This window comes from Tursiops truncatus, chromosome 12 (genome assembly GCF_011762595.2).
Source record: "Tursiops truncatus isolate mTurTru1 chromosome 12, mTurTru1.mat.Y, whole genome shotgun sequence".
Taxonomy (NCBI): Eukaryota; Metazoa; Chordata; class Mammalia; order Artiodactyla; family Delphinidae; genus Tursiops; species Tursiops truncatus.
In genome coordinates, this window is record NC_047045.1 from 64,464,799 (window position 1) to 64,492,348 (window position 27,550).

The 27,550-nt window shown below is 44.8% G+C and overlaps 1 protein-coding gene and 1 long non-coding RNA gene across 6 annotated transcripts in view; both read right to left on the minus strand.

Annotated features, from left to right (window-relative positions):
• NHSL1 (NHS like 1) overlaps positions 1–13,686 on the minus strand; it is a 237,698-nt gene extending 224,012 nt beyond the window's left edge. The window contains exon 1 of one of the 4 annotated variants that reach the window (XM_019951465.3): positions 12,729–13,676. In XM_019951465.3, the coding sequence (XP_019807024.2) occupies positions 12,729–13,011 (283 nt within the window). In that variant the 5' untranslated portion in view covers positions 13,012–13,676. Of the gene's footprint in view, positions 1–12,728 lie in introns of all 4 variants that reach the window. The other 3 variants (XM_019951462.3, XM_019951463.3, XM_033867778.2) reach the window with 3 other exon arrangements.
• Positions 13,687–14,731: 1,045 nt separating this feature from the next.
• LOC117314507 (uncharacterized) lies at positions 14,732–24,447 on the minus strand. Of its 2 annotated transcripts, XR_012324884.1 has the most exons (3): positions 24,287–24,447; positions 18,156–18,298; positions 14,732–15,907 (listed from the first exon to the last, which is right to left on the minus strand). It is a non-coding gene; the product is annotated as an uncharacterized lncRNA (long non-coding RNA). The 2 variants fall into 2 exon arrangements; XR_004529271.2 differs by lacking the exon at positions 24,287–24,447 and having other exon boundaries at positions 18,156–23,401.
• Between the last annotated feature and the right edge of the window lie 3,103 nt (positions 24,448–27,550).

A 27,550-nucleotide genomic window follows, 5' to 3' on the forward strand; every position in this document is an offset into this window, starting at 1 on the left:
GTTTTTTCGTTAGGAGGCACTCACTAAAATATCGAAATGGGGGTTTTATGTAATCAGTATTTAGAAAGAATAATCCTCTCCCTTCAGATTTTGTTTAGAAACTGTGTCCCTACCCTACGATTGTGGTGAGTCACCTCCCTGCTCTCTAGATGCTGTTTAAAGTTCCTGGGAAAAGGGAAATCAGAGAGGCTGCCCTTAGCCCTGAGGACGATGAGCAAGCCCAGGAGGCAAGTTATTAATCTCCAAAGAGCAAGGCCAGCTAGCCCGTGTGCCTCTGAGGCACAGACTGGCAGGGTTCCGAGACTCTTAAGGCAAGACTCCCATTGTATGTTAATGAAGTGCGCGTTCATAAACCCGAACTGCCCCTGCGGAGGCGCAAGCTTGGTAAAGGGCCCTCTGGGGCAGCTTTTGCAGCCCCAGTCACTGCCCCAAACAGCGCAGGTCTCTAAGATTCACTCCTCTGGCCCCCGGCCAGCTGATACTGCAGACAGTGGTTCTCAAACTCCAGCAACAGAATCACCTGGAGGGCCGTTGGCAGCACATTGCTGAGCCCACCCACATGGACTGACTTAGTAGGCCTGGGGTGGAGGCCAAGATTTTGCATTTCGAGCAAATTCACAGGATATGCCGATGCTCCTGGCCCAGGAATCACTCTGAGAACTGCTGATTTAAGTTAATGGTTATGGATCTCAATTTCCATGGCCGCCGCCACCAGCAAGCACGATGCAGTTAAAGGTATTTTCCATTAACACAGGTAAATGTGCTAGAGAGTGGAGTATCAACCAACTAGTCTCCTCCTCCATCACTAACAAGTAAACTAAGCCACTTCCTTGAGGTATAGGCTTGAGAGAGCATGTTACAGTGTCACAGTATTTAAATACAGCAGGCTTGGGGAGAGAAGGGAAAGGCAAGAAGAGAATTTGCCCCCTTAACATAGCACTAAATAAAAATAAACCTGGGGCTTCCCTGGTGGCGCAACAGTTGAGAGTCCACCTGCCGATGCAGGGGACGCGAGTTCGTGCCCCGGTCCGGGAAGATCCCACATGCCGTGGAGCGGCTGGGCCCGTGAGCCATGGCAGCTGAGCCTGCGCGTCCGGAGCCTGTGCTCCGCAACGGGAGAGGCCACAACAGTGAGAGGCCCGCGTTCCAAAAAAAAAAAAAAAAAAAAAAAAAAAGCCTGAAATTGAATTTGTTCCTATATCACCTCTCTTCTGACACTGATCATGAATATCTGGCAAAGGAAAAGAGACCAGAAGATGGGACGCATTAACAAAAAGACTTTGTATTTAGAGACGAGAGCACCTTTCATCAGCGCAGCTCAAACCACCAGCCAAACTTTATTAATTCTCTACAGATTCACAAGAGCACTGTCACATGGGCTGCTAATTCACCTCCATGGGTCACTGGGCTAGTGGCAAAATGATTAAAAATAACCAGAATAAAATAGAAAATACCTATCAACCCCTAGGCATATTCAGAAATTTTTCAACATTAAAATAAACTTAAAAGTTCACAAAAATTAACTAAAATTAAAAAAATGTTTAAACACAGAACTCACCTATACCATATTTTGTCTCTACCACTTACCAGTTCTGTGACCTTGGGCAAATTACCTTACCTCTCTGTGCCCCTCAGTAAAGTGGGGGTGGTAATGTCTCTCTTACACAGTTTTTATGAGGATTAATTAAACTGGCCCACAGTAAGTAGCCTACAAATGTTAGCTACAAATGTCATCCCATCAATGTTAACCTAAATACTTATTATTAAGTGGACTGGGCAATTTACAAGCAATATATTTAGATTATGTGAAATGTAGTAATGGCACTCAAAGACATTTCTCCCACCCATTACACACCTTCATCCCCTGCCACCCTTATCATAAGTGAATTTGCCCCATCCCCCTATTTTTCCACAGACTATTCATTTTTCAACTAAACCATCCAGCATTTACAATAAAAGGAACAAGGTTAATCCTCATCTTTCCACAAAACAAGAACCAAAGTTGCAGCAAGAGATAGTTGACAGACCTTTGTTTTTAAATCTTGTTGAGCTTAATCTAAACAGACCCCATATGTTGCCAAGACAAGGTGCCTGTCAAGGTGAGAAACCTTGAGACAGATTTCTAATTGCCATTTTGGTGAAGGGAAAAGGGAAATGTTACTTGTGTTTCAAGGGAAAAAGAAATGTAACTTCAGAGGAAAAACAGCAACATAGTATTTATTAGTACAACAGGAAGGCAGCTCAACTAAAGAACCAAAAAAGAAGGAAGGAGACAACTATCTTTTTTTTGTTGTTGTTTGTTTTTGACAACTATCTTTTGACTCAACGATCTCTTTGCTGCAAGGATACAGAGAACTGTCGTATTGGGCAAACAATCTTAGACATAAAATATGAATTTTTCAAGCAGATGGGGATAATGACAAAGACTTAGCAATCCACTGGACTAACAGATAAAACTCCAACACATCCTCTCCTAGACACTACTCATGAGTGCAATTGACAAGTTCTCAAATAACTAAACACAGAACAAACCCTAGGAAGCACCAGGAGAACAAAAAAAAATTCTGTCTGCTTGATAACTCTTGTGTGAACACACAGACCCCTGGGAACATCATAAGGACTTCACTTGGGAGCCAAAGCAAAGTAAGAGATTGTCAGAGAGATGCACCCCAATTCTTCTCCCATTTAAAACAGCCTCTGGATGTCAATGACCTGGGGGAAATTCTCACAATATAAGCTAGGTTTTAAAAGATCAGGACAAAAAATTATATAGCGACAGTGATGTTCCCCGTTCTGTTAAAAATGCTATCTATTGCTATACTTATAGATAGATCCATACATATTTATTAACCAGAAAAAGAAGAGGAAATGGACACTCCCTAGGTTGTAATACTTTTTCTTCTTTATATTCTCTGTACTTTACAGGTTTGAAATATTTGATGAATATACATTATAATTTTAAATCAGAACTATTTGATGACATACTTTGCAAGGCTGAAAGCTCTTTAATGTACTTTTATTTACACAAAACTACACGGTAGGCTGTGTAATTCAATGATTAAGTTTCTGAGTCTACACTCATGAATAATGTTTAAGTTAGTCATTTCTGTACTAATTCAGTACCAACCTTTGGTCTAAAGCAGGCTGACAACCAGGAAAAAAAACCTCAAATGTCTATAGTTGTTTCATTCAAATGTCTATGAGTGTCACTCTGCACTGTACTCTGCACTCAAGGTAGATATAACCAAGACAGTGAAGTTAAAAATACCAAGCAGACCTCCGCAACATATGCATTTATTTAGCTAATGAAGTCACTATCTCAGAGTAAAACATTCCACACTAAAATTCAAATGCAGCCCTATATCAGTAATAGCCCCCTCCCACGTCAGGAAGTAATTCACATGCAGCATGCTGGATATCCAGATAAAAGGCAGAAAATGCCCACTTTTAAATAAACTCAATTTACACTGTGTTCTTACAAACATTTAACAGAAGCCCCTCTTCCCTTTTCCTTTGTTAATACAGGAAAAGATTAATCATCTCTTGGGAAGCTCATATTTTAAATGTATCTAAATCAAAGCACTGGCAATAAAAAACATTTAAGAAGCTGCTTAGATTAACAATCCATTTCAAGGTTAATTAATCTTGTTTTTCCCAAAGCAACTGCATTCTCTGACAAAAAAAAAAGAGTTAACTTCGATTTTACAAATAAAAAAGAAACTGGCTTAAAAGACATACACAAAAATAATGAAAATAATCACTTTGGATCACATATACAAATAAAGAAAGGCAATAGGACGATCCAGAAATTATATATCGATAGATAGCAAACGAAAGGAAAATAACATAAATTAACATTTTTATGTTTGCATGAAGAAATTCTGAAAGAATACAGAGAAGTTAATAAAGTGCTTATTCTAGTGCAGTGGGGGAGGACATGGCAGAAAGGGGACAGAAGCAGGAGTGAGACTTTTCAATGCATAACTTTGTATATATTTTTTTCAACAATGTAACTGTACTGCTTATTCAATAAATGAAATGAAAAGTTATGCTAAGATTATTTGGAATGCATCATGATTTTCCACCAACCTTAGCCCTCTCATATAATGCAGAAGTAAAGAATCCCAGCTGTAGAGTCAGGCTACCTGGAGCTCCCTGACATGCCACCAGCTAGCTAAGTACAGCTGGAACATCCTGAGAGAGGGAAAGGCGGCTCCCTTGCCTAGATGGTGGTCACAGCAGCCAGACCATCGCAGGGAAATGGCAGAGCGCCTCAACGGTCGTTCTCAGATGCCAACGTAAGTCAGGCATGAGTTGGCTGTGCACAGCATAGCCTCCACTGAACTCGATTTCCTTTGCTATACATGGTGCTCTCTGAGTCCGCGGAACATTTCATCGGATGTCTAATATAGCCACGTAGCAAGCCCCCATTTCATTCTACCATGTGTTTCTGCCGTTTTAATCAGCCAGTTACTGCACAATTCTCCACACAGTACTTTACCAGCTTTTAATCTGAAGGGGTAAAAAGTAGAGGAAAAGAACAAGAGAGGATTTCCCTGCAGAATAATCAGAAACAGTTGTTTGTTCTCCCCAAGCAAGACACTGCTTTCCTCTGGGGGTGTGGGTGGGTAATTTCTTGTGAAACAAATCAGAAGAATAAGTGAAAATAAAAGAATATTAATGGAAGAAAATTCCCACCATCCCACAGGGGGAAAAAAAAATCTTATTCCAGAAGGGAAGAAATAATGTTGTCAATAATGCTTAATTCCTTAATATTTACTTACATATTGAATCATTGACACCATACGGTAAAGTACCTGAAGAAGGACCCTGTTCCTCTTGTACAACTCAGCACTAGCAGAATAACCCCAAATACACTTCATGAATGGAGGACTAGCCCGCCATCTTCAATGGACCAGATTCCTAACACATAACACAGACTGGTGCTTCCAAAACTCGGTTAATCAGAATCACCTGGGGGTACTTGTCAGCCAGGCATGTTCCTGGCCTCACCCCAGACTTGCTGACTCAGAGTCTCCAGAATCCCTGGGAATTTGTTTTTAAACAGGGCCCAGGTGCATTTCTGATAACTCAGAAAGTGTGGGAAACACGAGGTGAATGAAATAGTGCTAACAACTGCTCTGTGTCCAAGATACCCAGGGAAAGCTGAGGTCTGAGCAGCTCCCCTCAAGTTCTGAGTGGGGATGTGAAATCAGGTAGGAGCAGGGTTTAGGTGCTGACAGCTCCCTGGGCATCTGGGGTAAAGGGGACGCTCTTAGAGCTAAGCACCCAGTGGGAGCTGAGCTGGGTCTGCAGTTGCCACAAGGAGAAAGGAGGAAATGGAGGTGAAGAGGGCTCTCAGACATCCTCATAGAGGCCCCGGGAGAAAGGCTCGCTCCTCCAACCCCAGCTCCACGGGCCAGACCCCTGGGAGGCAGAAAGAAACCACCACCCTTCCCAGCTTCCTGTCAGGAACCACATGTACTTTAAGATCCTGGGCAGAACTCTCTGGTTTTCAAATGAGAAGTATCTGTATGTTTATCTCTGACCAAAGCTTCATCTTCTAGGCTTCAGTGAGTGGCCTCAGACGGACTGGGCCACCTGCAGTAGTATATGAACATCCATGTACCCTCATATGCTAACTCAGCCTTCACTGTCATCAAAACAACAGCAAAGGCTAAATACACATTAGCTGTGTGCCAAGCACTGTGCTAAGTACTTCAGAGGCATGTCTCACATTTCTTGGCTATATGCTAATAGTTTGAGAGGTTTCAAAACCAAAAAAGAAGGAAAAGGGAGAAGATCAAAAGACTTAGAGTTTCCCCCGGCCTGACCCCACTAGACACTTGCCAGGTTTCTGCCATGTCCTCTTAGCATCAGCTTTCCTCATCTGAGTACAAAATACCATGACTTGAGAAGAGACAGTACCACAGAATGGTTAGGACAGGCTCTGGACACAGGTCTGCCTGGGTTCAAATCCCAGCTCTGTTGCTTACTAAGCTGTGAATGTGGACAAACAAATTATTTGTGGCTTAGCTGCATCATCTGTCAAACAGAAATAATAATGGTATCCATTTCCTGGAGCTGGTGTACATAGTAAGGTGTCTGGCTTATAGCAAGTGCTCTGACATTAGCTGTCCTCACTATCAGACAGTACAAAGTTGCCGAAAAGACAGCCCAATACCAGAAACTGGAATTGTGCTGCTGCCTAGATACTGATACCACTAATGTCATTTTTTTGTTGGAGTGATGCTAAATGCTCTCACAGACATGTCATTTAATTCACAAGGAAAGGGACTGAGGCTGGGACCTCCAGGGCCTTTGCTCAGGAGAGCCCTCATTCAAAAGCAGATGCTCCATCTCTTTTGTTACATTTGTCTAAAGTGCTGCTAAGGCGTGCAGCACAAAGGTAACATCCTCTACCACAACCGTAACATCATCCAGCACCATCCTGCTGAGTTTGAACTTCAAATCTTGCAAAATTAATTCATTCCAGGATATAAACCAATTTGAGGAGAAACAGAGTGAAATAAATAAGTTACTAGGTGCTTAGTTAGGTGCAAACCATTTTATTTTATACTTAAAATGTGATTTTTTAAAACATATTAAAATGATAGCCAGAGGAAAACACTGCGTTATTCTTCTCTGTTTCTAAATTTTCTTCCAAAATATTAAGACTCTCAAAGATCTCTCTCCTATTATGTAAGTTTTTTCATTTGCTAGTCCCAATCCTAACACAATACATACAGATGAAATTTTAATACTGGCTCTTTCTCTCATATAGCGGAAAACTGGGTAGTTGCTAAATAAATCATTTCAACCTAAATATAGATAGCTTTTTTTTTTTTTTTGCGGTATGTGGGCCTCTCACTGTGTGGCCTCTCCTGTTGCGGAGCACAGACTCCGGACGCGCAGGCTCAGCGGCCATGGCTCACGGGCCCAGCCGCTCTGCGGCACGTGGGATCCTCCCAGACCGGGGCACAAACCCGTGTCCTCTGCATCGGCAGGCGGACTCTCAACCACTGCGCCACCAGGGAAACCCTAGGTAGCTTTTTAAACCAAGTAATTATAGTTTCAGTACCCAGGAGTCGAAAAGTAGATTGATGTTTCGGCTTAAACAATATATGCTCATAATTTTTTTCAAAAATAACTCTTTTTAAGAAATCTAACATATGGCAAATGCATTTAAACAGTTCTCTTTCCAAAATGATGTTATCACTTTTCAAAGATGAAGAGGAAGCTATGAATGGCCTGTGGGCAGGATATACGCCAAATTTGAAACAAGTACCTACCTGATGTGTTTGGAAAATGACTAACCCCTCAAGATGTGAAGCTCCATGCACTCCACGTGGGTAAAATATGAGTTAAAGGAGTCCGTATGGTCATAAAGAATTGACTTTAGACACAAACACTTTTTTAGATGCCTAACGATAAGAATCGGAGAGAGATTACTGATCAGAGTTGTATTTACAAGGTCATCTGAGATACTACTATTACCAAATAGTAACCCCTCATTAGCACCCAAAATGCCAAAACTGGAAAGGCCCATAGAGGTTATTTTAGACAAAGTCTCTATTTTACAGATAAGGAAAGGAGGTCTTGCATAAGTTACTCCAGATCTGCATTAGAAAATGGCAGAGGTGAAGCCAGACTCAAGTCTCCCAATTCTCAACCCAATGAGCTTTCCTGTCTATTTCAGCACTCCTCCAAGTCCTCTAAGAACACAAGGGCACTTGTTAAGCCTACTGGAGACTCCGACTCAACAAAGCTTTGGAAGGATCTGGGAATCCATAACTTAAACGAGAGTTCCAGGCAGTTCTTAAGGTCAGGCAAGTATGGGAAACACTGCTTCATCTCCTGCGGCCTCCTAAACCTGAGGTGCAGTCTGGCCGCTCAGCTGTCAGTTTCTAGTAATACATTTAGGGACCATCCAGGGATTAGAGGTTGGTGGAGGCCTCATTTCCACACCAACATCCTCCCCAGCATGTGGTATGTTTCAATGAAAGCAAGTCTTATGCCAATGTCACCAGAAATAACAAACATTCATCAGCAGGCAGGCAGGCACAAAAACAATCACACAACCTGTTCTTAAGAGTGCAGTGAAGTCTGTACTGTCTTCCCAACTCTGACAAGCACCTTGCATGAAAGATTCATTCTGAGAAAAAAGCAAAGATACTCTGACATCAGGACCAGCCAACCCTCTGGCTGGGTCAGAAGAACATTCATTGTGAGGTAGGACAATGCAGTTTGACACTTAAAGCACCACCCGGAAAGTATTAGGCTATAGTGTCTGCCTAATACAGACAATACAAACCCATCCCTTGTTTATGCAAAAACAGTGCCCATACGATCTTTCTGCCAGCAAGCTATCTTGAGTGCCATTTATCTCACCTATAAAAATTGTATACATTCTACCAAGGCCATCACGTATGGGCGCACATGCTGAGAACCACACCAACCCCACGGAAGCACAGTTAACATACACTAAGGTGTGAATGGTGCCCCTACAGTCGTGCAACACAACAAACCTCTCTGAACTTAGAACACTCGTAGAATCTAAGGGGGTGAAAAACCTGCTTTTCTGGAGCTATAAGGGAAAAAAGCCAGCAAATCATCTTTTCTCCAAATCTGTTTCGACAATTACATTTCGTATTCACCCAGGAAGCACTGTTAAGGTGAAGTTTGGGACTAGAAATCAGAAGACTCAATATCTATATATGTATACCTCTTACTAATTCCAGAACTTCCATTTCTTTGTCCATAAAACGGATATACTACAACCTGGCCTTCCTACCTCGCAAGAATTGAAAAACATTCTTTCAGTTATAAAAGTGCTACATAGTATGATGTTATTATTAATTATAAAAAGAAACAAATCACTCAGGGTTTAAAAATAATACAGGGCTGTTAGATTGAGTGTCTACTGATTTCTGTATAGAAAAGTCTGTTTCGAATATTTACAGAGCCAAGATGTAACTACCCAGATTTCTGGCCACTGTCACTATTCTTAATGGGAACTTATTTTGTCAGCAGAATTAACGACATTTGACTTTTATGGAAGTATACTCATAACCTTAAAGAGGCAGAAAGTTTACTTTTTCATCTGTTTTTAAAGTAATTCTCGAGACTTCCCTGGTAGCACAGTGGTTAAGAATCTGCCTGCCAATGCAGGGGACATGGGTTCGATCCCTGGTCCGGGAAGATCCCACATTCCGCGGAGCAACTTAGCCCGTGTGTCACAACTACTGAGCCCGCGGGCCACAACTACTGAAGCCTGCACACCTAGAGAAGCCACCGCAATGAGAAGCCCGCACACTGCAACAAAGAGTAGCCCCCACTCACCACAACTAGCGAAAGCCCATGCGCAGTAACAAAGACCCAACGCAGCCAAAAATAAGTAAACAAAATGTTCCCTTTAAAAAAAATAAATTAATTAAATAAAATAAAGCAATTGTCTTGTTCATGCAGACTTGCAGCAGTCAGTATAACAGTCCCTCCCAAAGCTTTTTTTTTTTTTTTTTTTTTTTTGCGGTACGCGGGCCTCCCACTGCTGTGGCGTCTCCCGTTGCGGAGCACAGGCTCCGGACGCGCAGGCTCAGCGGCCATGGCTCACGGGCCCAGCCGCTCCACGGCATGTGGGATCCTCCGTGTCCCCTACATCGGCAGGCGGACTCTCAACCACTGCGCCACCAGGGAAGCCCCCTCCCAAATGTTTTTGTAGTTATTCTTCCTGACACTGAGCACTAAGAAACTAAATATTAGTTCAGTTCAAATATCGATTGAGCTGTCGCATTCCAGGCACTGTTTTAAACTTTGGAAAAACAAAGATGCAGCCATCCTTGACCTCAGGAGCTTGCTGTCTAGCAGAGGGGAGCAGAAATGAATGGAGGATTTCAGCCCACACTGGTAAATGTGGGGATGGAGGGACCGAACAGATGCCTATACTGGATGCCATGGGAACCCTCCCTCCAACCTGGTGGTGTTGGGGGAAGCATTAGGGGAGTCTTTAAGGATAAGCAGGAGGGAAAAAATGCTGTATGCTATCCCCAATTATAACAAAAAAATTACTTTGGATGATTACCTATGAGATTTTGAGGAATGGCAAACTTGACTAAATACTTCTCAGAATTATTGAGGCAGGGCTGGCCCACAGGACTAAAATGCTGTTTCTGTACTGGAAAGATAAAAGTGTATACGTTTTTTAAACAGCTCCACTCACACCCGTGATTATAGTAGAGACCCATCAGGCAGTGAAATGTACACTGCTGCTGCACTCTGGCTTCTGATAAACTGTTCAGTTCTGTTACTTGCTCCTTGGGAGACTCATTACAAGGTTTATCTGACAAGAGGGATGAAATTAAATGGTCATTGTCATCCTTGGGACTGTTTATGGAATGTATCTAAATTGTTCCCCATTCCCACGTAACCCTAAAAGGGGCAGGATATATGCAGTGGGACAGGAGGCGAGTCAATCAGGTCTGGGCTCCAGGCCCAGCTGTGCCATTAGCCCACCACCTAACCTGGGGCTAATCACTTCAACTCTCTTGGACTCGGTTTCCTCCCTTGTTAAGAGTTAATGAAAGAGATGTCCTTTACAGGCAGTTTCAAGTCTAAAAGTCTATGCGTCCATTGTAATGTAGCATGTTATTCTCTAGACCTGCCTAAAAGGGGACCAAAATGACTTCAAAATGTAGCTTTTACACAGGAACAAGACATTAAAATAAAAAGAATCCTAACAGAGTCTAAATAAGATGAATGCATGGTGTTTCAATGCGTCTTAGCATATAAAAAAGTTAAGTGAGTGAAGGTGAAAACCCACAAAAACACCATGTCTTTATAGTTCAGCTTTCTTCTCTATATGTGTACTTCTACTCTCAGACATAATTATATTCAATAAAAGCCTTCCTTCTCCATCATTAAAAAAAAGGATGAGCCAGGTTTTGCAGTATGAAATCAAAGCCAAAGATTCAAAGAAACTTGTGAAAAGTTTTGAAGTGAGTTACTTCAGTCACTAATCGGGACAACCTTAGTTAATTCAGGGAATTTGAGGGATTTTGACTATGAACCTTAGCTATTGGTGCATATGTATGAAGAGAAAAGTGATACGTTCAAATGTAAAACAAAACTGGCAAAAGAAGGAGTTCTTGACCTCCAAGGGAGTTTTCTCTTGTCTTTCAGTTCCCACAATAGATCAGTTCACCTAGCAGTCAGATCTGCCTCATCACAGCATTCTTCAAGGGTGAAATTCTCCTTCACCTACACACAGACACTCTACACGGGAAAGGCATAGAAGCATCTAGTGATTACTGAGATGACAATGACATTCCACTAAGACAGTATACCCTGATGCATGAGGTCAGTATTCACATTAAGTAGATATATTCTTGTTATGTCCAACAACTTTATGAGACCACTTTGACTCCCCCCCCCTTTCTAACTTTCTTTTTTGGTGGAGGAGGAATGGGGGGAACTCTCCCTGGTTGAGAACAGCCCACAACTTATAAGGATGTGTTGACAGCAATATCAGAGAGATGAACTGTAAAACCGTCACATAACTTCACAACTTGGAGAAAGATGTATTACAGCAAACAATCTCACCAGTATTAAAGTACTGAAAACTTGAACTGTTCCAGTTGTAAAGTGGTAAAATAGAGCTAAGCTTTTCTAGCAAGGATGAAAAAAAAATGTAAACCAGCTATTCAAGATTGCATATGAAGTGATTCTAAGAGACAGTATTTCATCCAGAGCTGCTGAAATCTAGGCGTGTTTTACACCAACACCTCCCCTCCCACCCTGCAATTCATCAACCATCTCCACTTTACTCTTTACACTGAGGAATATGACCAAGTCCATGTACCAAAAGGGGAGAAACCACATAAACATCACACTGAAAGTTTCTCTACTTTGGGCCAACAGGAAATTCCAGTTACTTCATTCACTGGAGCTGGTTAAGCTGCTGAAATGAAATAGATGCTTGGAGAGATCACTACCTCAGGACAGAGACTTGATTTTCAGAGTTGCAGGAGGTTAGACAAACACGAATGGGATGCTGAGTTTCACTACAAGGTCAAGGCTCCCTGAATTATAAAGAGCTGGTGGGTCAGTGAAGGGGCCGGGGGTCGGGAAGAGGCAAAAATTAGCACCAAAAAAGAAAACCCTGAACTAAAAGCGGACTTTTGTTTGTACTTAGGTAAGAGCACCGGTCAGAGAGGTGAATGCAGCCCCAACGCTCGCTGAGATCCTCAGATTTTCACAAACGGATCCTCCTGAAGTCTCAAGGACTAGAAACATCGTTAAGTCCATACCTATGTGGTACCCTGCTTCCGCAACAGACTACCTTTCCCGGACCCTTTTCCCACGACCTCGGCTCCTCCTCTGCCTACAGCGCCCCCGGGGCTCCTCTCAGCCTCCCACACAAACAAGAGGGAAGGAGCGGACAGTGGGACGGGGCCAGCCCAATTCTCACACTCCATCAGGGCGCCCACTCCTTCGAGGCGGCCAGGAACCTTCGGAACCCGAGAATGCCACACGCGCCCGCCACCTGCACGGCCGCCGGGTCTCGGGTCCCGCCGTCCCCACTCGAGAGCCCAACCCTCGCGCTGGGCCGGGGCTCCGGGGCTCCGCGCGGATGCCCGAGAGCCGGCTCGGGGCCGCCAGAGGGCGGGAGGGAGCAGCAGGCTGGGCGCCTCCCCGCCTCGTTCCCCTCCCCCGAGCCGCTTGCCACTCACGGATTTTCACTCGGCGGTGGTCGAGGCGCGCGGTGGCGGCGTGCAGGGCGTCGAGGCGGCGGTACAGCGCTGCGGTACGGCGGCCCAGGGCGGCCGCCTGTCCCTCGAGCTCGCCGAAGATGTCCCCGGCGCAGCGCGACAGGTCAGCGAGTTGCTCCAGCAGGCAGACCAGGGCGTGCGAGCTGACCTGCTCCAGCGAGCGGAAGAGCGGCGCGCCCGCCGCCCCGGCAGCCTCCGGCTGGCGCAGCCGCGTGGGCTCCACGGTCCTCTGGTGGAAGGGCATGGCCGGGCCGGGCGGCGCAGGCGAGCGCGGCACTCAGTCCGGCCCCCGTCGGCGCGGGGCGCCAGTCCGCATCCAACACAAAGAAAAGTCCGGGCGCGGCGGGGCGCCGAGGGGGCAGCCGGGAGGCTCCTACCCGCCGGGGAGCGGCGAGGCGGGCGGGCGGGACGGACCGACGGGCGGGCGGGCGGCGACGAGGAGGAGCGGCGGCCGCCCGGGGAGCCGCGGGGAAGGACTCCGGAGGGTCCCAGCGGCGGCCGCCTGGCGCCCTTCCAGCCGCCAGGGTTCCCGGGCCGCGCGGCCAAAGGAAGTTCGAGGAGCAGCTCCCGGGCTGGGGGCGCGGCGGGCGAGGCAGCGAGTGGAGACGCGAGTCCCGCTGAAGTTTGCAGGGAGGCAGGAAAGAGCCGGCGGCTCCTTCCCTCCCTCCCGATTGGAGAGGGAGGAGGAAGCGGGGGAAGTGCCGCCGACACCGGGCGAGAGGGAGGGGAGGCGAAAGAAAGGAAAGGGGGAGGAGAAAAGGGCCGGCCCGGGGAACCACCTGCGGCTCCCGCGGCCGCCGCTCCCAGCGCTCGCGGGGAGGTGGTGGCCCCGCGCCTGGACGTACCCTGGCGGGCCGGGCACGGCCGCCCGGTCTGGGGGTTCCCACGTCGCCGCCTCACTTCCCGTCAAAGCCCCCCCGGCGGTTGGGCAGAGCCCTCGCCCGACCCCCGGCCCCCGCCCGGGGAGGGGTGGGGCGCCGCGGGGCGGAGGCACGAGGGCGGCGGCGGCGAGCCCAGCTCCGGCTGCTCACCTGCGCTTCTGCCCGCGGGGCCCGGGTCAGCGCGCCCCGCCCGCCGGCGCCCCTCCGGGGCCTCTGTGGGTCTCCCTAGGCTCTCCCAGTCCCCCTCTGGAAGGCGGCCACGACTTCCGGGCCGCTTCGGTGGATCTAAAAGAGGACCTCGTTAAATCGCCCAGTGGCCAGGGGTTCTGTAGCCGACTAGGAGTGCGCGCGTCCCAACTGGGGGGCGGGGAGGACTCTAAGGACTTCTTTTTGGAGGTGCTTCAAGTGAGTTTTTCTTAGCAAAATGGCTCCTCCTGTGGCTCCCTCCCTCCATCTGGAAGGGTCCTGGAGAAATGTGCTGAACCTGGGTTTCTTGCCCCAAGCATATGAGAGAGAGAGAGAGGGTGAGTGTGTGTGTTGGGAAAGTGGGGAGCGGGGGTGGGTGGGTGGGGGGACGGGGGAGAGGGCAGACCAGAACCTAGAACCCTGAATTCGGTGCCTGGAAGACGTTTAAGCTAAATGCTATTGAGATCACGGTCATGGGACACCCCACTAACTCAAACCTTCTGGTTAGAAGTATTTGAGGAGACTGAGTCCAATACCCCGAAGCTAAAATCTCACTGGCCTCCTCGCTATGTTTGCTCAGCAAAGGAATCTCGGTTCTTCGGTTTCTGCCCCCCAAGTGACCCGAATTGCTGTGCTGTTGGGTTGCAGTTTGGGAATCAGTCTCCCAGAGCTGTGCTGATTGTGCTACAAAGTGGATTCCCTTTCTCTGGGAGACAGAAGTGCAAGACAAACAGGCCTAAGGGAGCACCTTCAGATGAAAGTTAATAGAAATGGGTTCTGGTCTTTCCCTTGTACAGCTGATCATTTTTCACAATACGGGCAAATAACAGTCTCATAGATCACGCACTCTGACAACCTGCGGGTTATTATGAGGCACAAAGGAACTGCTGCTGTCCCTGAAAAAAATGCTTTGAAATTTATGAAGCACCGTATAAACATCAGGTACAGTATAAAAGTGTATGATTCTCTCAAGAAGTATTTGTTGAGCGCCTGTGTGTGAAGCCTGGCTAGAAAATTAAGATACAGTCAGCAAAGCTGGCTCCATCCCAGCCATCAGGGGGCTCCCGGTTTAGGGAACCAGAATTAACATTTTGAATTCACAAATAATTCACCTATTTATACAATTCAGTGGATTTTAGTATATTCAGTGTTATGCAAACATCACAATTTTAGAACATTTTAATCACCTCCTCCTCTATCCCCCCCTCCACCAAAAACACAGTTCTCTTCAATACTCACTCGTCTTTTTGTTTCTATGTATCTGCCTCTTCTGGACATTTCATATAAAGGAAATTACACAATATGTGCCCCTTTGTGTCTATCTTCTTTTGCTTAGCATCCTGTTCTCCCAGTTCATCCATGTTACACCCTATATAAGTGCTTCAGTTCCTTTTATGGCTGAATAATATTACATTGCATGGATATACCACATTCGTTCATTCATCCGTTGATTGACAGCTGAGTTTCCACTTTTGGGCTATTATAAGTACTGCTGCTATGCACATTCATATACAAGATTTTGTGTGGATATAGGTTTTCATTTCTGTTGAGTATACATACACCCAGGAGTAGAACTGATGTGTCACATGCTAATTATGTTTAACTTTTTGAGGAACTGCCAGACCATTTTCCAAAGCAGCTGCACCATTTCACATTCCCACCAGCAGCGTACAAGGGTTCCAGTTTTTCCACATCTTCACCAATACTTGATATTATCTTTTTAATTCCAGCCATCCTAATGGTTGTGAAGTGGTATCTCATTGTGGGTTTGATTTACATTTCCCTGAAAGCTAATGATTTGGAGCATCTTTTCATGTGCTTTTTTGCCATTTGTTTCTCTTCTTTGTAATAAGATAGCATACATTTGTGGAGAAATGTCTGTTCAGAAATTTTGTCCATTTTTCAAAGACTGGATTATTGTCTTTTTGTTATTAAGAAGGAATAGGTCTTTACATAGTCTAGATACATGTCCTTTATCATGAATAACACTAACTGCTTCAGCAGACTGTTGTCGTTCAGCATTCATTAATTTGTGCATTCATCCTTCTCATCCCTTGAGACTGTCATCTTGGTCTGCAAAGAAATATGGTTTAATCACATAAACTAATATAAGGGGAGCAAGGACATTTTTGTTAATTTGTAATCCTGGGGCAATATGAATAGATTTTTTTTTTCCTGCGGTACACGGGCCTGTCACTGTCGTGGCCTCTCCCGTTGCGGAGCACAGGCTCCGGACGCGCAGGCTCAGTGGCCTACGGGCCCAGCCGCTCCGCGGCATGTGGGATCTTCCCGGACCGGGGCACGAACCCGTGTCCCCTGCATCAGCAGGCGGACTCTCAACCACTGCGCCACCAGGGAAGCCCTGAATAGAATTTTTTAATAAAATGATTTCAGTACTCCAGAAGCTGAATTTAAGCTCTCTACGTAACCAGAACATTGAATAAACAGGATTTGTGGAGTGTACCCATAAAAGCAACTCAATTTTTGTTGCCTACCGCCCCATTAAAAATCAGTTCTTCCCCTTCCACTTAATGACAACTCAAGCAGTCCCATAACTATTTTGTTTTCTCTCAGGTAATTGAAAGTCCTGCTATTACTTAGAGATAAGACATGCTCTTATTTCAGTAATTAAAATCTTGCTCCTTCCCCATCAGGGCTATCTGTGGGCAGAAGTCAGGCAAAGGGCTTTGTCCTCCATCTCACCCTCCCCGGCCAGCTTGCTAACAATCATGAGGGGAGGGAGGCGTGGGGCAGCAGGAAAGTTTATCTTGGGCTGGTACTCTGACAGAAAGGGCATCACACCCTCTGGGCCTGATGGACGTTTGAAGCCAAATCTTTCATGAACACTTTTGTGGCCCCTACTGGGAATGCTGGAACATACTTCCCGAGAGGCTGGCAAGGCTGGCAAGGAAGTCTCTCTAACTGCTTATTCTACCTCAGTCTTGGTTTTCCTTGAGTCCACTCCGCACAGACTCTCGCTGTTGGGTCCTCTCAACTCTCCAGCAAGACCTTTTAGGCAGAATCCCTTTCAAAATGACCCCAAGCTGACCTTCCTACTGTGGACTCCCATATGGTCTCTGAGATTCACACATTTCTAGAAAGCTTATGGTTGAAAGGTAGAACAACTTCCTCCCAGACGTGGCCCTCTACTCTGCCCCATAGGATGCAGTACCTTTCTCAGGTGGGAATCTGGCACCATCCACTGTCAGCTTGGAGCCTACACCACGCTCTCAGAGGTTCTGAGAAAGTCCTCACCTGGCTTGGTGTTAGATGCCAGTGCCCCTACCCTTGCGGAATGAGGCCAAAACTCCCCAGGCAGCTCCATCCAAACAAATGCTCCTCCCAAAGCCCTCCCAACAGTAACCTCTTTTGTAGTCTCTGCCTGAATAGGTATCTCATCAGTCCTCAACCACTTAGTACTTTGAGATTTCCACCTTGTAGTCTCCATCCTAACTCATTTTGGTATCTGATAGCTGTCATCTCCTGGTGCATCAGTCATAACTTCCCCGTTAACATCCTGTAAAATAATATATATAACAGAAAAAACTATGCTAATTTATTCCAAGAAGAATTTAATGCCACCTACTAAGTTAAGGAAAGTAGGAAAAGAATCTCATTTGGGAGAGAAGTGGTTTGGTGTGACATGCAGTTAGAAGGATGTCATGGGTAGGTAAAGATCTGAGGGTGGAATTCAGATAAGGTTTGGGAGCCATAGAGGTACTACTTAAAGGTAATACTTAAATACATGAGAACAGATGTCCTAAGAGCTAATAGATGACTAACTGTAAGGATGGATGAGCAGAGAGCTAAGGTCCAAGTCAGGGAAAGGCCCCAGCCAGGGGGCAAGAGGAGAAGAAAGGAGATTGAAAGAAAACAAAGGAGGAAATCTGAGTGGTGGCTTTCACCAATCCCTAGGGTAGCGGAGCTTAAGACTGAAAAAGTGGCCAAAACGAGGCAGGTAGAGGTAAGTGGGGAAGGGGTTATTGGCAACCTTCAAAAGAACAATTCCATTATGACAGTGGGGGCAGAAGCCAGATATCAGTGATATGAATAGAGAGGATATAGAGAGAGGTGTGTGTGTGTGTGTGTGTGTGTGTGTGTGTGTGTGTGTGTGTGTGTGTGTGTGTGTGTGGAACATTCATAGAGAAAACTGCCATGAAAAGAAGCTCAAAAATGGATTCAATAAGGCATTATTATCAAAACATTTTTCCCCTCAAAGTAGTGCTTGAAAACCAGGTCTGGCTCAAGATGGCGCTATGAAAACCAGGACACTGCCCATCCTAGTGGGCCGTCCTCCCCCTTTTCTGCTGACAGAACTCACCTTGTGTACCGGTATGTCCAGCCTCTTGAGATGTCATAATCCTTCTGTCCCATCCTGGTTTGACAGTGAGTGGTCAGGTGTGACCCAACTCTAAGCCAATAAATTTTAAGGGGAAGTGGGAGCCTTCAAGAAATATTCACCTCCTTGATGAGAGGAGAAAGAAAAGAGAAGGCTCTCTCATTGTCGTCTCTCTGGTCAGACCGCTGCCTCCTGCCTTTGGATGCACTCTGATCATGATGGGATATCTGGAACTGCGGCAGGATTTTGAGACCATGAGACGCAACCCAGAAGAATGAAAGCCATCATGCAAATACTGCACTTGCCCCATAAGGATGACCCCATGTGCACTTAAGGGGTAAATCCTCATGGTCTGGGGACCGGGAACATTAGCATCACCTGGAATCTCATTAGAACTACAGAATCACAGGCCCCAGACTGGCTGAGAATAATTCAACAAGCTCCCCAGGTGAATCAGATGTATTGTAATATTTTAGTTTGAGAAGCACTAAACTGTTGGTTGGATTTTTCTGTTACTTCAGTTGAATACATAGGAATTTGTGAGGGGAAGAAGTGGTGGGTGATCAAGGGATTGAAGATTCTGGAGAGAATTAAGTGAACATGGAAGGATGAGACCAAGAATACAAATGAAGTTGCCAGATGGCCTAGATCTCAGTAAGACGGGAGCAAAAACCATCCATTTGGAGGGGATATGAGAAAGGAAATGTGGGGGGCTTCCCTGGTGGCGCAGTGGTTGAGAGTCCGCCTGCCTATGCAGGGGACACGGGTTCGTGTCCCGGTCTGGGAGGACCCTACATGCCGCGGAGCAGCTGGGCCCGTGAGCCATGGCCACTGAGCCTGCGCGTCCGGAGCCTGTGCTCCGCAACGGGAGAGGTCACAACAGTGAGAGGCCCGCGTACCGCAAAATAAATAAATAAATAAATAAATAAATAAATAAATAAATAAATAAAAATACTTTATAAAAAAAAAAAGAAAGGAAATGTAGGGAGTTTCTTAGCAACTCAACAAGTGAAGAATACAAGAATTACTGAATGACAGCTCAGGTGAGTTGGATGGCTTGAGTAAGAGGTACGTGGATCTAACTTTTCTGCACTCTAGAAGCCGCAGAACAGAGAGAGCAGACGGTTGCAAATTAACACAGTGGGAACTTCAGGGGGATCAAGGTCACAATGAAGATCATCATTAAAAGGCTGTCTGTGGAGTATGAGGTGGATTGGAGAACGTGGCGGACAAACATAAGTAAATGACCTGAGTTCAAGGGAAGAGTTTCCAGCATGCAGTCCTGGGAAGGCCCAGAACTTCACGGAATGGGCCTGAAGTGGCTGCAGGGGAATATCAGAAAAAATAGGCAAGAACGTGGTGATTAGAGAAGGGGGCACCAGATATGAAATCTCAGAGATAGAACAACGACTTATGGTTATGTGAATGGAAAAAAGAAATGTTCTTAATGACAAAGGAGAGCAAACTGCATCAACCAACTAGGGGATGTACAGTTGATGTCTTCTTCTTGGTAATTATCCAAAAGGAAAAAATTAAAATCTGCCTTTAATGGAAATAAAATATTTATCCCATTTGAAACAAAATATTTTCTACATGCTCAATAAATCTTTTTTGTCCCTCTAGTAGTCAGTAAATCTTATCAAAAAGGACTCAAACGTTACATGATAATAGATATGGGTTTCACCTCAGGGTTTATGATAAAAATGGACACCAACTATATCCATTTCCTCAGGCTGCCATAACAAATTACAAACTGGATGGCTTAAAACATCAGAACTGTATTGTCTCACTATTCTGGAAGCTAGAAATGCGAAATCAAGGTGTCGGCAGGGCCCTGCTCCCTCTGAAACCTGTCGAGGAGAATCCTTCCTTGTTCCTGGTATTTATTTGCCAACAATCTTTGGTGTTTCTTGGCTTACAGGTGGATGCATCAGTCCAATCCCTGCCTCTGCTGTCCCATGGCCACATTCTCCCCACAAGTCTCTGTCTCTGTGTCTCTACCCTTCCTATAAGGACACCAGTCATACTGGATTAAGGGCCCACCCTACTCCAGTAAGACTTCATCTTAACTTATTACGTCTGCCAAGATCCTACTGCCAAGGAAGGTCACAGTGTGAGGTGCTGGGGGCTAGGACTTCAACATACCTTTTTAAGGGACACAATTAAACCAGTAACACTAACCCAATGAGATGACAGAATCAACTGTTTCTGGTTAATTATTTAGATAAAGAGAATCTTCATGCCTAAATTACTAGAGACACAAAGCAATAGCATATTAAACTCCCAGGTCCCAGTTTGGGACCTTTCTGGGTGAGGCAGGGTGTGCAGGGAAGGGCGACAGGATAGAAATACTGGGTGAGGCTGGTGTTCTGGGCTCTGGTCACAGCCCTCCTGTCAGTTGTTCTGTGCGGCTGTCACCCCTCTTCCTCCATTCATAAATTCTGCAAGGGATCGGGCTCTGCCCTTGACTCTGTTGATCTCTGCTCAACAGTCAACAAGAACTGAGAAAGCAGAAAGGGGCCCTGAGGTCCGAGACTACATCTGTACATGAAACCACGACTAGCGCTCTGTATTCACACTTTTCCATTAACATATTTGAAGAGAGAATAAAGAGAAATCCTATTAAATCAACTCCAGAACCAAAGTGGTAGAAGTTTATATACTTTGTAAAGACTCCAAAAACTAGTGGAAAGCAAAATCAGAAGTCCTGATAGAGTATACAGTATTTTCCAACTTTTTGATATATAGTACAAATTGTTATTGTATGAAAAGTCTCATGGTTGATACACTATTAGTATCACTTACCCAGTAGGAAAAAATGCAACAAATTATCATAATGTGAAAAAGACACAATAGGCACAGTGGGGTGTAACATGCAACATTCCGTCCATGAAATATACTGTAGTTTATATGTGGGATTTGCCAAGTGATAGAAATTTCTGTCTAGTCAGTCTGGAGACTTCTATAAATCAAAGAGTCTTCTGCTTTTAACAGACACTGGCAGGCAAGTGGTAATTTTCCCCAAATTAAAAATGACACTGGTCTTTGATTAGCCAGAGAGATCTTCCTCAAATGCAAATCTGATTATGGCCCTCAGCTCCAGAACCTGCAAAGCATTTCCAATACCCTTGGAATTATCCTTAATGGGGGGCTTAAAGCCTGAAGGTGTGGTCCTGCCTTCCTCTCCAGCCTCTACTCTCACCCTCACCTGAGAATGGGGTGGGCCGTACAGACTCAATATTTTCTTCAGTTAAAAGATTCTCTCCCGGGACTTCCCTGGCAGTCCAGTGGTTAAGACTCCGAGCTTCCACTGCAGGGGGCACGGGTTCGATCCCTGGTCAGTGAGGATCATGCATGCTGCGTGGCATGGCCAAAAAAAAAGTCTCTCCTTCCTCCTCCCCTCCCCCCGCCTTATTCTCTTCTTTATAGTTACCTTGACTCCCCTTTCAGATGTTCACTCACGTCACTCCCTTGACTAAACCTGCCCTTACCTCCCCAGCCAGGTCAGGTCTCCCTATCATCAGGTACTGAACTTCTCCTTCTCGAACATGTGAGAGTTTGTATTTATGTCATTTGTAAATTAATATCTATATTAGTCAGGGCTCTGAAAGGAAACAAATCAACTCAGATGGTTCAGTTAAAAGAACTGAACAAAGATAAGATGTTCCAGAGGTGTGAGCGGGTTAAGAGAGGCATCAGTGGATGCTCAGACCCCCTGGACTAGCAGTAGTGGGAAGCCTTTGGGGCCCCTGGGTTTGAAGGGTGTAAGAGGAGCACCTCCCTGATTCCCCTCCAGGACTGACCTCATCCACCAGCAGCTGGGAGTACTGGTGGCCAACAGGCATTAGCCAAATCCCTCTTTGGGACTTGTCCTTCACTAAAAGGAACTTCCTTACTGAAGACATGCCCTTCCCTAGAGGCAACCACACACAATGACTGGTCTACGTGGAGGTGTAAAGGTCCCGCCCACTTGCCCAGTTGTGACAACTAACTGCAGGGCCATCCCAACATATTCTGCCCAGTCCTGCTTCCCTCACTTCCCCACCCCAAGTAGCAACCCCAAGCACTCACTCCTCAGCAAACCTTCTACAGACAGAGTATCAGAGTCTGTTTCCCAAAGAACCTACCTGACCTGGAAAAAAAGCCCAGGGGAAGGAAGTGTTCTCAAAGCACCATACAGGCTGGTGCCATGAGAAGGAGGTCACTTGTAAACTGAAGAAGTGCATTCACTGCCAAAAATGTAGCCCTTGAGCAGGAAGAGAATGGGGGCGGGGAAGGAATATCCCAACCTCTCCTCTCCTCACTTTCAATCTCTTGCTGGTACTTCGCACTGGTGGGAAGCTGGCCCAACATCCTGGGCTAGAACAGATCAGGTAATTGTTGTGGTGGGCAGAGGGGAGCAGACACAAATGGAGGTTAATCAGAACAGCCCACCTTTTCCCCTCAGCATCCATTTCTGCTCCTCCCTCAAGGAAGAAACTCTGACCCCCAACATGTGGGAAACACCCCTAGCTACTGTCAGCCACAGGATATCAATTCAGTTATGTTCTGAGCAGGACCTAAATTGCAATGTTAACTACATTCAGAACCTCATATGGGGTAGCAGGAAAGGAGGGGAGGATAAAGAAAAAAATCAATTAGCATAAGTTACGCACGCACCTCTATAACTAGTCTTGGGGGGGTCTAAGCTGGTGACCACAGCACCCTTCTTCTGCCACCCACTCCGTATTCTCTTTACTCTTGGTCAGCACCCATTAGGGTAAACCAAACCTTCATTCCTGCAGGATCTGAGTCCTGGACAATAGCTTTCCATTGACTGTTTTGTGTAGCAACAACCAGATATCTCTTTAGTAAGCAGCCAATACCTCCAGTGGCAAGAGGAGCCCCAAATAACCAAGAGGGTCATCTTAGCTTCCAATTTAATAGAACCATGGTTATGTTCTCTAGCAGAGCATAGACAATTTTCCCCCCTTGTGGACGAGGACTTCTCATGAGAAGCCAGCTGGCTAGGGAGACTAAGAGATGCTCAGGCATGAAGGATGGAGGAGGGGAGAGATAGCAAATAGAAAATAACCAGTACAATGAGAAGAAATAGAAGAAGAAGTGGCTGCCACCAGGGAAAGTAAAGGTCAGGAGGAAGAGTTTGCCAACTATGTAAGATACAAAAGAGATCACAGACGAGTGTGAGTATAACAAGTTAAAAATAAAAATAATCAGACCCATTAGCAGATGATCCAGGCAACATCCAACAAGTAGTTAGAACCTAATGCTCAAGTGAGAAGAGGCTGGAAAATACGCTTGTGGGGAGATGTTCATAATGGGTGAGAAGTGAAGCTCAGGAAGTAGGTAAGATTTAGAGTCAACACAGACTGATGGAGCAGTCTCCCGGAGACTTCCATAGAGCCATCTTCATTCTCACAACAGTGGTGTGTAGTAAGATTGTCTCCATTTTTTGACATGAACAAATAGATTCAGAAAGATTCAGTGACTTTCTCAAAATTGCACAGAAGCAAGGAGCCTGGGTCTCTAGGGATCTCACCAAGGGAGAGAGAAGAGACAGGGCATTGTATTTCTGAGCACCTCTTACGTACCAGGGATTGTGCCAGGCATTGTGTGTATATTATCTCACTTAATCCTCATGTAATCTGAAGGTAAGTTTTATTGTACCCACTTTATAGATGAGGTAGCTGAAAGGCTCAGTAAATTTAAGTACCTTGTCCAAGAGCTCAAAGCTAGGAAGCAATAGAGTCGGAGTCTGAACCCAGGTCAGGCCCCAGGATCCCTAACTATTCAACTATGTCACACTACAAGGGGACCCAGAACACATTTAACTGGTAAGAAAAGAAACAAGATCCAGAAAACCAGAAAAGAGTTCCTCAAATAAGCCTGAGAAGATCCAAAAATAGCCTAGTATCTTGGAAGTCAAGGGGAGACTTTTTCACTGGGAGAGGAATAATATCATGGAAACACAGTGGATTCTACTAGCTCCAAAAACGCTACAAGCTGGCTGTGAGACCAGATAGCAATCTCTTAGCTTATCTGGGCCACTATTTCCTCATGATGAAACAGTACAGAGGCTTCTCCTCTACCTCCAGACTTACCTGTATACTTACACATCATTTCCTCCATCTCCAGGTGGACATTCTACCTGCCTGTGCTTATTAGGAAGGATTCATCTGCTCCTGCATCTCCAACACCGTGCTCCTACAATCACTCTTCTTTGGAATCTTTGCTCTCTCTCTATCCCCACTTGCCACTTGAGCATTTAAGACACACTCACGCCTCTCATTAAAAGATTAAAAACCCTTCCCTTCATCCTGATTTTCTATATAATTAGCTGCCCCACCTTCTTTCTCTTTCCCTTCCTAGTCAAGCTTCTAGACTAGTCTGCATCTGAGGTCTCCAGGTCCACAAACCAAGTCACTGCAATCTTCTCTCCCACCCATCCCTCCTGTGAAATGGCTCTGCTGATGTCACCCACAACCTCGTGCTTGCTTTGGCCCTTGACTCTATGCTGCATCTCCCATTTTTTGACCATTTCCACTTTCTTGAAGCTGTTCCCAGGTTTCTGCCATGCTCCTTTTTCACTCACTCTATATTTTCCTAATTTGAGGGGCTAAAAGCTATGAACACACTGTGAAAAATGCACATTTGCAGGAAATATGGCTTTTATTTTTCTGAGCCTCTATAGGCCAACACACTGACCTTGGAGGAGCTACTGTACCTCAGCTCATAGAGGCTCTCAGAGCTACACCTATGACTTCATTGCTTAAATGCCCAGCTCTTCATTTTTCACCAGAGCTCACAGCTCAGCTCTTTCCACTTCCCAGCTGTGTGGCTCTGGGAAAGGCAGTTCACCACTCATATCTCCATTCCTCATCTGTAAAGCAGAGATCATAGCAAGATAATCCTTACATGGCTGCTGTGATACCCACATGAGTTACAACCTGTAAAGTGCTTAGCCACTGCCTGGTATATAGCTTGTTGGTACTTAATAAACGTGTGTTATTTAACTAGATCTCAATTTTTCTTTCTTCCTTCTTTCTTTCCTTTCCTTCCTTTTCTTCTCCTCCTCCTTCCCTCCTCCAAATCCATTTGCTCAACTGCTAAGGACATTTCAACCTGAAAGTCTCACAGAAATATCCAAAACTGAGCTCATCTACTCCACCACACCAACCTGCTCCCCCCTTAGCGTTTCTTATACCTGGACTACTCCTTATAACACGCCACAGAGCCCTCCCTCCAGAACGACAGCCGTCTGTTGGTAAACATTTGAGTGACAGAGATGTCCAACTGGCTACAGATCTGCTACCCAAATTATATTCCACCGTCTTGTCTATAAGGAGATCACGGGAGACTATCAAAGACCTTACTGAAATCACGTTGCCATTCTTCTACAAGTAACCACCTCAAGAAGGAATGAAGGAACTGTGACTCAAAGAGAGAAAACAGCTATAGAAGATGAAATGCAGCAAATAAATAGCCTTTAAAATCTCAACCAGAGCAGTTAGAAATAACTCTTTACAGTTATTCGACTATAATGTATGAATTCTACAAAAAACAAGGTAAAAGAAAACCTGAATCAGAATCAAGGCAGAAACATTTCTCTTAGCCAATTTCAACATCTTACTGAGAAGAGACTGGAAGTACCAGTACTACACTATGTATTTTTTTAGCTTTCTGCTTTCATATTTATACTTTGGTGAACTGTTTAGTAAAGAGTATCAGGTTCCTTCCATAGTATGGATTACTCCCTGCAGAGCTGTTTTTACCCAGCAGCTTTTAAATAACTCAGCTGGTCTTCATCAACTGACAATACAAGAAACAGCTTATAAACCTATTATTTTTTGTTTGCTATGAATATTGTTTACTACAGCTTCACTTGAGAAATTCCTTTTAAAACCTATATTAGGAAAAGCACTGCTTCCTAGAAGAAATGAGTATGTTTTTTCTCCGCGGTTAATTAAAAAAATTTTAACCCATAGCTTCATGACAAATTTATAGTCCTATTATAGTACAAATTTATTGTCCTATTATAGTACCTGTGCCCTCCGGGCCAGGATATATGTGTTCTATTTTCACCCAATCCCACCACCACACTTATTAACTTTCCACTCTATTTTCCATGACCATACTTTAAACAAAATTCTATTTATTGAATATTTACTTTTTTACGTGTGTACCTGGTGAGCTGCCTCAAATCCTTGGTTGATAAAGGTGAGGTGTGCATTAAATTTAAATTAACTATGTATTAGTTATTTAATATGGGTGCCATCATTCCCAATTAACCCCTGTTACTATTTTTATTTTTCTATTTAAAAAAAATTTTTGTTCTTCCAGTTTTTTTGGGGGGAGGGGAGGGTGGCACACCATGAAGCTCATGGGAATCTTAGTTCCCTGGCCAGAGATCGAACCTGGGCCCCCTGCAATGGAAGCACAGAGTCCTAACCACTGGACTGCCAGGTGTTCTTCCAGTTTTATTGAGACATAATTGACATACAGCACGTTAAAGTTTAAGGTGTACAGCATAATGATTGGACTTACATACCTCATGAAATGATTATCACAATAAGTTTAGTAAACATCCATCATGTCATATAGATACAACTTAAAGAAACAGAAAAAAATTTTTTGCCTTGTGATGCAAACTCTTAGGATTTACTCTCTTAACAACTTTCATATAGAATGTACAGCAAAGTTAATTTATATTTATCATGTTGTACATCGCATCCCTAGTGCTTATGTGAAAGTTTGTACCTTCCCTCTTATTACTTTTAATGTTCTAAGGTTGCAAAAATAGTTTATGCATTATCATAAGGGGAGGTACCTAAACCAAGTGAGCCCACCTGGCAATTGCAGAGACCACCCTGCTGCCCAGACTGGACAGACCGAGCAAGTCCTGCTCCACTGGAGGTGACAAATCGTCTTATCCGCAGAGTAGGCCTCTCTCTTTTCCAGTGTCCGTGCTCCAAATGTGGTGTCATAAGATGATGAAGTGGGTCAGATGAATATATTTTTCAGTAAATTCATATTATTCCCCTTCTCCAATTTCCAGTCGAGGATCCTAATTTTATGCCTCTTTCCTCTCCTTCCTCCCTCATCTGGTCATTTATTTCATTCTTCATCTTCAAAAAGAAGAAACGGGATCAAAACAACCTAAATGTCCATCAGCAGATGAATGGATAAAGAAGATATATACAATGGGATACTACTGAGCCATAAGAAAAGAACAAAATAATGCCATTTGCAGCAACATGGGTGGACCTAGAGATTATCATACTAAGTGAAGTCAGTCAGAAAGAGAAGGACAAATACCCTATGATATCACTTATATATGGAATCTAAAATGTGACACAAATGAACTTATTTACGAAACA